General features: G+C 35.3%; 1 protein-coding gene across 3 annotated transcripts in view; it reads left to right on the plus strand.

Moving 5' to 3' along the window:
* Positions 1 to 12,780, plus strand: part of FSHR (follicle stimulating hormone receptor) — a 167,680-nt gene that overhangs the window by 65,053 nt on the left and 89,847 nt on the right. For 2 of the 3 annotated variants that reach the window (XM_008526933.2, XM_008526934.2), the window contains exon 2: positions 10,770 to 10,841. The exons of the other annotated variant lie outside the window; for it this stretch is intronic. In XM_008526933.2, coding sequence (XP_008525155.2) covers positions 10,770 to 10,841 — 72 coding nt within the window. The remainder of the gene's footprint in view (positions 1 to 10,769; positions 10,842 to 12,780) is intronic. 3 annotated transcript variants of the gene reach the window in all.

Here is a 12,780-nt window from a genome sequence, read left to right on the forward strand (position 1 = left end):
TTATTCAGATTGTTGCATGCAACTCTACTCAGTTCGTTCCTTTTCACTGCTTTCTAATTTGGCATTGTGTCAATGTACCACAGTTTATTAATATTTATTCATTCTCTTGTTTATGGGTATTTGCTTCCTTTTTTTTTTCTCACTATTACAAATGATGTTGAGGTGATTAATTCTTTCCCTGTCTCCAGGTACACATGCGGCAGAGATATATGCAGTAACTGGATCCAAAGGCATTTGTATCTTCAACTTCAATACATATTGCCAAACGGCTATTGAAAGTAGCTTCCATCAAGAGTGTTGAAAAATGTCCTATTGTTCCATTGCCTCACTAGCACTGATATTATGAGGTTTTCTTTTTAATGTTTGCCAGTAAGACGGCATGTAATTGTATCTAATCATTGTTTCAATTTGCATCTTGCTGATTACTAGTGAATCTGAGGACCTTTTCATAAGTTTACTGGCCATTTGCATTTTCTCCTATATAAATTGCCTGTTCATATCTTTTGCCAATTTTTCCACTGGGTTATTTGTATTTTTCTTATTATTTTTTAAAGTTCTTTATATTCTGGATGCTAACACTTTGTTGTATGTATTGTAAATATCTTTCCTCAGTCTATATCTTATCTTCTCAATTACTTTATGTATCTTTGTTTTACAGAAATTTTAAGTTTAATATAGTCCAACGTATGGGAAATTTACTTTCCAATTTTGGTATGTAGTTTTTTGTGTCCTTTTTAAAAAAAAGTCTTCTGAACAAAATATTATATTTTATTTAAAAGTTTTAATGTTTTTGATTTTTCTAATTTAGATTTTTAGTAAGGCTGGCATTGAGATTTTAATATGGTAATAAGCAAAGGCCTTATGTTATTTCTTTCCACAAGGATAATCAATAGCATCCTTTATTGATTAATCCAATCTTCCTCCATTGATTTTTAATGGTATCATGTGATTTGTCACTTCCTTTTGTTTATGATCTATTTCTGTGCTCTTTATTCTCTTCCATTGGTCTATTTTTCAATCCCTGTCAATATCACAGCATTTTAATCACTATAATGTTATAAAAATCATATTACCTGGCATGTAATTTCCCCAGTCTTGTTTTACTTCTTCAGAATTGTTTTGTCTATTCTTCAAAACTTGCTCTTCCTTATGAATACTAATCAGCTAGTCAATTTCCATAAACACACCACAAGAAACAAAAAGAAATATCGTGCTTTAGATGGATTTTGCATTTAATTTATATATTAATGTGGCTTAAAACAGATATCTTCACAATATTGAGACTTCACATTTATAATATGCTATTTCTATTTACTCAGGGTTTTTTAAATTCCTGTCTTTTAATTAAGTATTTGATTATGCTCCATAAATCCCTGTCTTTTTTTCCTTAATGCCTTACGTTGTATAAATTTTGTGGCCATTGTAATTTACATACTTTAAAATAAGAATGCAAATTATTTTTGTGCACTGATTATACAGCCAGCTACCTTGCTAAAATTTCTTGTTAGTTCTAACAGTGATCTCTTAGATTAAAAAATAGATTTTGTTTGTATAGACAGTGTTATCTATAGATAATGACAGGTTTTTTTAATCAATAATCCTGATACATTTTCTTCTTCTCTCACTGTGTAGGCTAGGCACCTAACACAATATTGAAAAGAAGAGGTAATGACAGGCATCCTTGCCTCATTCCTAATTTTAGATGGAATCCAATATTTCACCATTGAGTATGACATTTATTGTAGTGGTTGATACATTTACCCCTCTTAGGTTAAGAACATTCCTCCTTTTCCTTGTTCCTCAAAAGGTTTTTATCATGAATGGGTTTTGATTGTTATCAAATATATTTTCTATACCTATTAAGAAAATTTTGTGTTTTTTCTCTTTTAATTCCTTACTGTGGAAATTTTCCTTAATAGAGTTTTCTAAGATTTTGCAACCCTTGAATTCTAGAAAAGCCCCAACTGGTAATGATCCATTATTTGTTTAGACTCCATTGGATATACATTGTCACTCTATTATTTCATATTTTTCCATTTACATTAATAAGGTTGGCCTAAATCTTTTCATTCACTCATTGTCCCTGTCTGGTTTTATTACCAACGTTACACTAGCCACACAAAATGGGTTGAAGAGCATTCCCTTTTTTGCTAGTCTCTGGAGAGTTTGTATAAGATTGAGATTCTCTATTACTTGAAGGAGGTAGAATTTACTTCTAAAATCATAGCATGCTGGCCTTGTTTGCTGGTGGATACCTTTTAAACTACCAACCCAATTTGTTAACGGTTATAGATATATTTTATTTTTCTATATCTTCATGAGTCAGTTTTGATAAGTGTATATTTCTAGGAAAATTATCCATGTTGTCTTATTTTTCAAATCTAACATTATAAAATTATTCTTAGGGTTCTCTAATTTAACATTCTATCTGTGGGGCCAGCCCGGTGGTGCAGCAGTTAAGTACGCACATTCCGCTTTGGCGGCGTGGAGTTTGCCGGTGTGGAGTTTGCCGGTTCAGATCCTGGGTGTGGACATGGCACCGCTTGGCAAGCCATGCTGTGGTAGGCATCCCACGTATAAAATAGAGGAAGATGGGCATGGATGCTAGCTCAGGGCCAGTCTTCCTCAGCAAAAAGAGGGGGCTGGCGGCAGATGTTAGCTCAGGACTAATCTTCCTCAAAAAAAAAAAAAAAAACCATTCTATCTGTAGTTAAATGCCATTTTTCATGTCTCTCATTGTCTTATTGGTTTTTTTCTTTTTCTTGCTCAAAATGACAATTTTTCTTTTTATTCTATTAATCTTCCCAAAGAATTAGGTTCTGATTTTGTTGATCCTCTCTATTGTTATTTTTAATTCATTTCTACTCTTATCTTTATTAGGTTTTTTTTTCTCTTTAGGTTTCTTCTCTCAAGACATGCTTAAATTTTGCAATGTGTTTTATTTTATTGAGGTGACACTGGTTTATAACATTATGTAAATTTCAGGTGCATATCATTATATTTCGACTTCTGTATAGATTGCATGCTCCCCACCAAAAGTCTAGTTTCTATCTGTCACTATACATACGTACCCTTTACTCCTTTCTCCCTCCCTTCACCCCCTTCCTTTCTGGTAATCACCAATCTGTTCTCCATATCTATGTGTTTATTTGTTTATCTTCCAAATAAATGAAATCTTATGGTAATTATCTTTCTCCACCTGACTTATTTCACTTAGCATAATACCCTCAAGGTCCATCCATGTTGTCTCAAATGGCACGATTTTGTCTTTTTTATGGCTGAGTAGTATTTCATTGTGTGTGTGTGTGTGTATATATATATATATATATATATACACACACCACATCTTCTATATCCATTCATCCATTGATGGGCACTTAGGTTGTTTCTAAGTCTTGGCTATTGTGAATAATGCTGCAATGAACATAGGAGTGCATATATCTTTTTTGAATTAGTGTTTTCACATTCTTTGGATAAATACCCAGTAGTGGAATAGCTGAATCATATGGTATTTCTATTTTTAATTTTTTGAGAAATCTCCACTCTGTTTTCCATAGTGGCTGTTCCAGTTTGCATTCCCACCAGCAGTGCATGAGGGTTTCCTTTTCTCCACCTCCTCTCCAACACTTGTTATTTCTTGTGTTGTTAATTATAGCCATTTGATAGGTGTGTGGTGATATCTCATAATTTTGATTTGTATTTCCCTAAGAATTAGTAATATTGAATATCTTTGCATGTGCCTATTGACCATCTATATATCTTCTTTGGAAAAATGCCTGTTCATATCCTCTGCCTATTTTTTGATCATGTTGTTCATTTTTGTATTATTGAGGATATGAGTTCTCTATGTATTTTGGATATTAACCCCTTATTGAGTATATGATTTTCAAATATTTTCTCCCAGTTGGTGGGTTGTCTCTTCATTTTGTTGATGGTTTCCTTTGCTGTGCAGAAGATTTTTAGTTTGATGTAGTCCATTTGTTTATTTTTTCTTTTGTTTCCCTCACTTGAGAAGACACGATATTCAAAAATATGCTGCTAAGACCAATGTCAAAGAGCATACTGCCTGTGTATTCTTCCAAGAATTTTATGGTTTTCAGGTCTTACACTCAAGTCTTTAATCCATTTGAGTTAATTTTTGTGTATGGAATTTTATGGTTTCAGGTCTTACACTCAAGTCTTTAATCCATTTGAGTTAATTTTTGTGTATGGTGTAAGATAATGGTCTTCTTTTATTCTTTTGCATGTGGTTGTCCAGTTTTCCCAGCATTATTTTTTTGAAGATTTTCCTTTCTCTGTTGTATGTTTTTGACTCCTTTGTTGAAAACTAGCTGACCATAGATATGAGGGTTTATTTCTGGATTCTCAATTCTGTTCTATTGATCTGTGTGTCTGTTTTTATACCAGTACCATGCTGTTTTGATTACTATAGGTTTGTAGTACATTCTAAAATCAGGGAGTGTGATACCTCCAGCTTTGTTCTTTTTTCTCAGGATTCCTTTGGCTGTTTAGGGTCTTTGGTTGTTCCATATAAATTTCAGAATTCTTTGTTCTATTTCCATGCAGAATGTCACTGGGGTTCTGATTGGGATTGCACTGAATCTCTAGATTGCTTTAGGTAATATAGACATTTTTAACTATGTTTATTCTTCCAATCCAAAAGCAAAGACTATCTTTCCATTTCTTTATGTCTTCTTCAATTTCTTTCAACAACATCATATAGTTTTCAGTGTATAGGTCTTTCACCTCCTTGGTTAAACTTATTCTTAGGTATTTCATTCTTTCTGTTACAATTATAATGGGATTGTATTCTCAATTTCTCTTTCAGCTAGTTCATTGCTAGTATACAGAAATTCAACTGATTTTTGTATGTTGATTTTGTACCCTGCAATTTTACTACATTTATTAATTATCTCTAATAGTTTTTTGGTGGATTCTTTAGGGTTTTCTATATACAAAATCATGTCACCTTCAAATAGTGACAGTTTTATTTCTTCCTTTCCAATTTGGATAACTTTCATTTCTTTTTCTTGCCTAATTGCTCTGGTTAGGACTTGCAGTTCTGTGTTGACTAAGAGTGGTGAGAGTGAGTATCCTTGTCTTGCTCCTGTTCTTAGAGGAAAGCTTTCCATTTTTCACCATTAAGTATGGTGTTGGCTGTGGGTTTGTCATGTATGGCCTATATTATGTTGAGGTACTTTCCTTCTATACACATTTTATTGAGAGTTTTTATCACAAATGGGATGTTGGATCTCGGCAAATGTTTTTTCTGCATCTGTTGAGATAATCATGTGATTTTTATTCTTTGTTTTCTTAACATGGTGTATCACATTGATTGATTTGCAGATGTTGAACCATCTCTACATCTCTGGAACAAATCCCACTTGATCATAGTGCATGATCCTTTTAGTTTGATTTACTAATATTTTGTTGAGGATTTTTGCATCCATGTTCATCAGTGATATTGGCCTGTAATTTTCCTTTTATATGTTGTTCTTGTCTGCTTTTGGTATCAGGGTAATGTTGTCCTCATAAAATGAGTTAGGAAATATCTTGTCCTCTTCAATTTTTTGGAAGAGTTTTAAAAGGATAGGTATTAAATCTTGTCTGAAAGTTTGGTAGGATTCACCAGACGAGCCATGTGGTCTTGGACTTCTGTTTTGGGGGAGGTTTTTTATTAAATTTGCAATCTCTTTACTTGTGATTGTTCTATTCAGATTCTCTATTTCTTCTTGATTCAGTTTTGGGAGGTTGTATGAATGTAGGAATTTATCCATGTCTTCTAGGTTATAAATTAATTGGCATATAGCTTTTCATAGTATTCTCTTATAATCATTTGTATTTCTATGGTATCTGTCATAATGTATCCTCTTTCATTTCTGATTTTATTTATTTGAGTCTTCTCTCTTTTTTTTCTTAGTGAATCTAGGCAAGGGTTTGTCAATTTTATCTTTTCAAAGAACCAGCTCTTAGTTTCATCAATCCTTTTCATTGTTTTTTAGTCTCTATTTCATTTATGTCTGCTCTGATTTTTATTATTTCCCTCCTTCTATTGACTTTGAGCTTAATTTGTTCTTCTAGTTCTTTTAGGTATAGTGTTAGACTTGAGATTTTTCTTATTTTTTTGAGGTAGACCTGTATTATTGTATACTTCCCTCTTAGTACCACTTTTGCTGCATCCCACAAGTTTTGATATGTTGTGTTTTCATTTTCATTTGTCTCCAGGCATTTTTTGATTTCTCCTTTGATCCTCATTGTTCCAAGAGTTGTTCAGTAATTTGTTTAGTTTCAACATATTTGTGACTTTTCTAGCTTTCTGCTTGTAATTGATTTCTAGTTTCATAACATTGTGGTTGGAAAAGATAGTTGACATGATTTCAATCTTCTTAAATTTATTGAGACTTGTTTTGTTTCCCAGCATATGGTCTATCTTTGAGAATGTTCCATGTGCACTTGAGAAGAATGTTAATTCCACTGCTTTTGGATAGAATGTCCTGTTTATATCTATTAAGTCCATCTGATCTAGTGTTTCATTTAAGGCCACTGTTTCCTTCTTGACTTTCTGTGTGGATAATCTATCCATTGATGTAGGTGGGGTGTTAAAGTCCCCTACTATTATTGTGTTGTGGTCAATTTCTCCCTTTAGGTCTGTTAATAGTTGCCTCATATACTTCGGTGTTCTTATGTTAGGTGAATAAATATTAATAACTGTTACGTTTTCTTGGTGGAATGCCCCTTTATCATTATGTAATGTCCATCTTTGTCTCTTATCTTTTTTGGCTTGAAGTTTATTTTGTCTGATATAGGTATGGCTACACTAACTTTCTTTTGGTTGCCATTTGCGTGGAGTATCATCTTCCATCCCTTCACTCTGAGCCTATGTTTGTCTTTAGAGCTGAGATGAGTCATCTGGTGGCAGCATATGGTTGGGTCTTGTTTTTTAATCCATCCAGCCACTTTGTGTCTTTTGATTGATGAATTCAATCCATTTACATTTAGAGCAAGTATTGGTACATAACAGCTTAATACTGCCATTTTATCATTTGTTTCCTGGTTGTTCTATATTTCCATTATTTCTTTTTCCTTGTATTTCCATCTGCCATTTCAGATTGGTGGTTTTCTGTGATGTTTTTCTAGTTTATATTTTTTTATGTTATATGACTCTGCTCTGATTTTTTGTTTTGTGGTTACCATGATGTTTACATAAAAGATCTCATAGATGGGATAGTCCTTTTTCTTCTGATAGCATCTTATCACCATTACCCTATGCAGTTACTATCCTTTTCCTCTTCTGCTTATATGTTTTTGTTGTCACAAATTATCCTTCTTTGTATTGTAAGTTTGTTACCTAATTGAAGTGGTTATAGTTATTTTTGATGCTTTCTTTCACTTTAGCCTCTATGTTATAATTGTTTACTAACCCATTCTGATATAGAGTTTCAGTTTTCTAATTCCATCTATCTATTTATCACCTCGTTCAAAGTATACCTTTTCCTTTTTGTCTCAGGTAGGAGGGCTCTTTTCAACATTTCTTGTAAGGCAAGTCTAATGGTGATGAAATCCCTCAGCTTTAGTTTGTATGGGAAAGCCCTCATTTCTCTTTCATATCTGAAGGATAACTTTGCTGCATAGAGCATTCTTGGAGGATAGTTCTTGTCTTTCAAAATTTTAAATATATCATTTGACTCTCTCCTAGCCTGTAGAGTCTCTGCTAAGAAATCCACTGAGATCCTGATGGGTGTTCCTTTGTAAGTTATTTTCTTCTCTCTGGCGACTCTTAATATTCTTTGTTATTGACTTTTGACAGTTTTAATATAATTTGGCTCAGAGACGGTCTTTTTCCATTGAGATAATTAGGAGTTTTATTAGCTTCATGTGCTTGTAGATCCAGTTCCTTCCCCAGATTTGAGGTGTTCTCAGCTATTATTTCTTTAAATAAGTTCTCTGCTCCTTTCTCCTTCTGGGATACCCATCATCCTTATGTTGCTTTTCCTAACTGAGTCAAATGTTTCTTGTAGAATTTCTTCATTTTTTAAAAATCTTAGTCCTCTCTCCTTTTCCACCTGAATCATTTCTAGACTTCTATCTTTGAGCTCGCTAATTCTCTCTTCCAAACAGTCTATTCTGTTTCCAATGCTATTTTCCATCTCATTGTGTTCTTCATCTCCAGAATTTCTAGGGGTTTTATTTTTCTTTTAGAGTTTTAATCCCGTTGGTGAAGTATTCCTTCTGTTCATTAATTGCATTCCTGAGCTCATTGAACTCTGAGTTTTCTTGTAACTCACTGAGTTTCTTCAGGGCAGCTGTTTTTAACTGTCTGTCAGTTAGATCACAATCTCCTGTGACCTTGTTTGGTTTCTGGACAGTTGTCATTTTCTTTCTGTTCTACCATGTTACTGTAGTTCTTCATGGTGTTCAATGAGTTGATCCTCTGCTGGTACATTTGTGGTAGTAAACACCTTTCTATTTGGGGTAAGCCTTTTATTATTATTTATAAGCCTAATTATTATTACAATTTCTTTTTTGATCCATATGACTTAAAAGGATGTTTTTTGTTTGTTTTGGGTTGTGTTGGTTTAGGCTTTCCAATTGGGTGAACATATCTTGGGAATTGGGGGGAGTTAGTTATCTTTTATTATGGATTTCTCAGTAATTTAATTGTGACATTGTCAAAGAAAATTATTTGTTTGATACCAATTTGCTTTGTGACCTAGTTCTTAGACAATATCTTTTTAGCCTTCATTGCTGAATAGGTGAGTTTTCAAACCATAGTGAAAACCCACCTATTCATAAGGAACACTAATTTCTCTGTTCACTACTTCATCTTGTTTTTTGTGCCTTCCTACTGGATTAAATTTTCTTATTCTCTAAAGGAATTCATTAGCTAAAACTTTGTTGTTAGTGGCTAATTAAATTTGTCTAAATGTGTCTTTATTTTACCCTCATATTTGAATGATTAATTCTTGGTTTAGGATTCTAAATTGGCAATTACTTTCTTTAACAATTTTGAACATATTTTTAACAAACTTTTATAGTTATTTTTTATTTGAAGATAATATGCCTTTTTCTGTTTTCATTTAAAATATTTTCTTTTATGGCTTTGCAGTTTTAACTAAGGTATTTGGCAGTGGATTGATTTTTGTTTCTCATCATTGGACTTATTAAGATTTCTGAATCTGAGGATTTATGTCTTTCATAAACTATGGCAAATTTCCATATGTTATTTCATAGAAAATTGCCTGTCCTCCATTTTCTGTACTTTCTTTCTAGAATGTATATGATATAGATAGAGAGATGCACAGAGAGATAGAAGTGGCTTTTTCAATTCCATCTTCCATGTCTTAGTTTGCCATCAAAACACAAATCCCTTGGCTATGAAGTCCAGAAACTGCCCCCCTCCCTGTATACTTTGGATTCAGTTTACCCACTTAGAATTCTGGTTTGCATTCACTGCTCAGGGTTCCACTTGGCCTTCAGTTGCTTTACTTTGGGTACCTGGAGATTTCTCATATATTCTTACTAGCATTCTAGTTACAAAAGAGACACAAATACATAAACACAGAAATAGATAAATACATAGAATGTGTAACATATCAGAAGTGCTATGAAGAAAAATTTAAGCAGGAAAGGAGGCCAAGGGCCAAGTTGGGGAGATTTTCATTTTCAATAGGGTGGTTATGGAAAGCCTCACTGAGAAAGTGACATTTGAGCAAACAACGAGCTGAAGGAGCAAGCAAGGAGGATGTCTGGGAAAGGAATGTTCCAGGCAGAGAGAACTGCAAATGCAGAAACATTAGGCAAGAAGGAACTTGGTGTGTCCAGGAACTAGCAAGAGAGTGCTATGATCAGAACAAGATGAACAAAGGGGAGAGGTGGCAAAATTGAGGTCAGAGGGTCTATGGAAAGGGAGAGTGGGAAGATCCCGTAGGGCCCATAGGCCATTGTATACAAGTTGAGTTTTTCTCTGACTGAGCTGAGGAGCCTTGGAAGGAATTTTGTGGCAGATGTGAGAAATATTTCAAGCAGAAGAAAATGGCAAAAACTGAAGTTGTCTGAGGTTAAGAGAAGACTTTTGAGATGGGAGAAATTATGGCATGTTTTTATCTTGGGCAGAATCCAGTAGAGAAGCAAAACTAGGTGAAAGAAATGTATGAAATAAAGGGGGAAACTGCTGTAGAGGTTACCTTGACTAGAAGAGAGGGAAAGAGATCTAGTGTGGAGTGCAGGGGCTGTTCATAGCCAGGACCTGGACAGTTCACCCATGGTTACAGGAGGGAAGGCGGGTGTATAAGGACAGATGCAGGTGGGTTGATGCCTGGGAGACATGTGAGAGTACAAGGAAGTTCTCTTCTATTGGTTTCTCTTTGAAATAGGGAGCAGTGTCAGCTAAGAATGACAATAAGGGAATAGGTATTGGGGGTTGGAGTAGAGTAAGAAAGGGAGGACTCACCCAGGGCTACAGGAGGCAACAGGAGGCAAGAAAGGTTCATATCCCAGCTCTGCCATGTATCAGCTGTGTGTGACTCTGGGTGAGTTTTTTAACCTCCCTAAACTTCAGTTTCCTCTTTTGTAAAATGAGGATAACAATAGTGCCAACATCACCGCTCTGTGGTGATGATGAAGAGAGACCATGTTAAAGCAATTTCAACCTTTACTAAATGGCAAGCACTTAGTATATGTTGGCTGTTAGCTGATATTATATATTAGGCACTCAATGACTTAGCAATGAATAGATAGGTTGTGATATTTTATCTCCACTCTCTTTTCAGGAGGTTTGTCCTCACCAAGCTTCGAGTCATCCCAAAAGGAGCATTTTCAGGATTTGGGGACCTGGAGAAAATGTATGTACCTGATAATGCTCAAATGGGCTATGGGCAGCAACCTCAGATCACATGTGGCATGATACTCTGTGCTTAGAAGCCACAGTGACACCCCAAGCAAACTTTTTGCACCTCCTCCCATTTTATTTCTTTACCATATTTCCTAAAGAGTAGTGTAGAATCTTTCAGAGTGTGGCCTTTGAAACGAGCATAAGGTCCGTCCACACAATCCTCACTTTTTATGTAAGGTGCTGCTCCCAAAGCACCCATGAGTGAAATTTTTATAAACCAAAGCTGATTTTCTCTGCTGACATTTATTCTTTTTAAGGAGTACTTTCTATTACTTCTGATTAATTTTTAATTGACAGGAGGATCTAACATTTGGGTTTTAGAGATTCTCTCTTGCTCTCAAGCCATGCTAACAGGTGGTAATTCATCCATAAACATTTAAAACTATTAGGAAAGTTTACAGTACTAAGGGAGATTTCCTTTGAAAAGAGAAGACTCCTTTGTTAATGCAAATATTCACCTCTTATTGGGCTAGTTTGATGTAGGGGTTTCCCCAAATAGGGTTTTCTCCAAGTAGGGCACAGTAGTAAAAACTAGCAAATTCTCCCATACTTAAGGTAACCCGCCCTCCCTTTGAAGGCTCTGGATCCCATCTCCCGACCTTTAAACTGTGTTCTTTACTACAATGGCAGCCAGAATTCAGGACTTAAATGCCAAGAAATACAGCAACAGATAAATGATTACACAAAAGGAAATGATTTTTCCTTTATAAGAAGAAAGTAACCCCCCAGGTTACGTGCACTTCTTCTTGAACCCACTCAATTTTTCCCCTTGGTTCTTTCACCTTCCTTTAAGAAGAGTATTTGCTGAGGTCTGTGGAAGCAAGAAAGAAATCCATTAAAGAAATACAAAACAGAGAGAGTGGCAATGTGTTTCAGCAATTAAGCCCACTGCTTAGAGGGTGGTCCGAATCCTGGGTCTGAGTGTTACTTTTCATGTAAACTTACTGTGTAATTGATTAAATCACCTCTGTCTCAGGGCCTTGGTTTCCTCATCTGTGTATTAAAAGAGGAGTTTTGAAAGGAGATGGCTTATGTGATCTCTGATTTCTCAGTGCAAGCATCCTCCAGTTGGATGAGAGCCCAGTTTAAGACCTTCTGTCTTTAGGGTTTGCCTTCTTGAAGACATTCAACACCCAGACAAATTGGGAGAGTCATCAGAGCAGAGCTCACCAAGGAATGAGGGAAGTAATAGAGCTGGAGAGCTTTTGGTTCAAGGTGTATTCCTGGACAGATTAGCCATTGCCCTGCCTGGAATTAACATAGACTAGATGACTAGTAGATATGTCTTGTTCCCCAAGAGCCCTGTAATTGCATAGAAATTATTCTAAAGACAGGAATGCCAGACATCACAGATAATCCACCTTAATGTAATTCAATCCAGCAAGTGCGACTGACCCCTCACTGGGTGCTCAGCCTCAGCCGAGACCTTCCTGTGGGGATATAAATGGTTGAGCTGAGCTGACGTAGCAGTAATCCCAGAGACAGATCAGCTAGCTCAGAAACTCAACTTCCCCAGACACAGCTTGTCCATTTCTACCTCATGTCCTTACTAATCAGCCCATATGGACACAGATGCTGAAAACAAAATTAATCTTATTTTTTCAACACTTTTTATGTCCTAAGACTTCAAAAACATTCCCTAGCAAAGGGCCCAGCACCAAATTGAACTTGAACAGACTGTTTGTACCATTCCGTCTCTCTGCTCACCTTCATCCATTGTCTCACTTTCTATTCTTGGTCACCTATGTGTTCTCATCTCCTTTCCAGATCTATCCTTCTTATTTATGTTCTTCCTCCAGCTTTCAACCAGTTTCCTGAACTTAATAAATATTGGCTTTCTCTTCAATATCCTACTCTCCACAAATCACAAAATCGTTTTCACTCATTCT

This window comes from Equus przewalskii, chromosome 14 (assembly GCF_037783145.1).
Source record: "Equus przewalskii isolate Varuska chromosome 14, EquPr2, whole genome shotgun sequence".
NCBI lineage: Eukaryota > Metazoa > Chordata > Mammalia > Perissodactyla > Equidae > Equus > Equus przewalskii.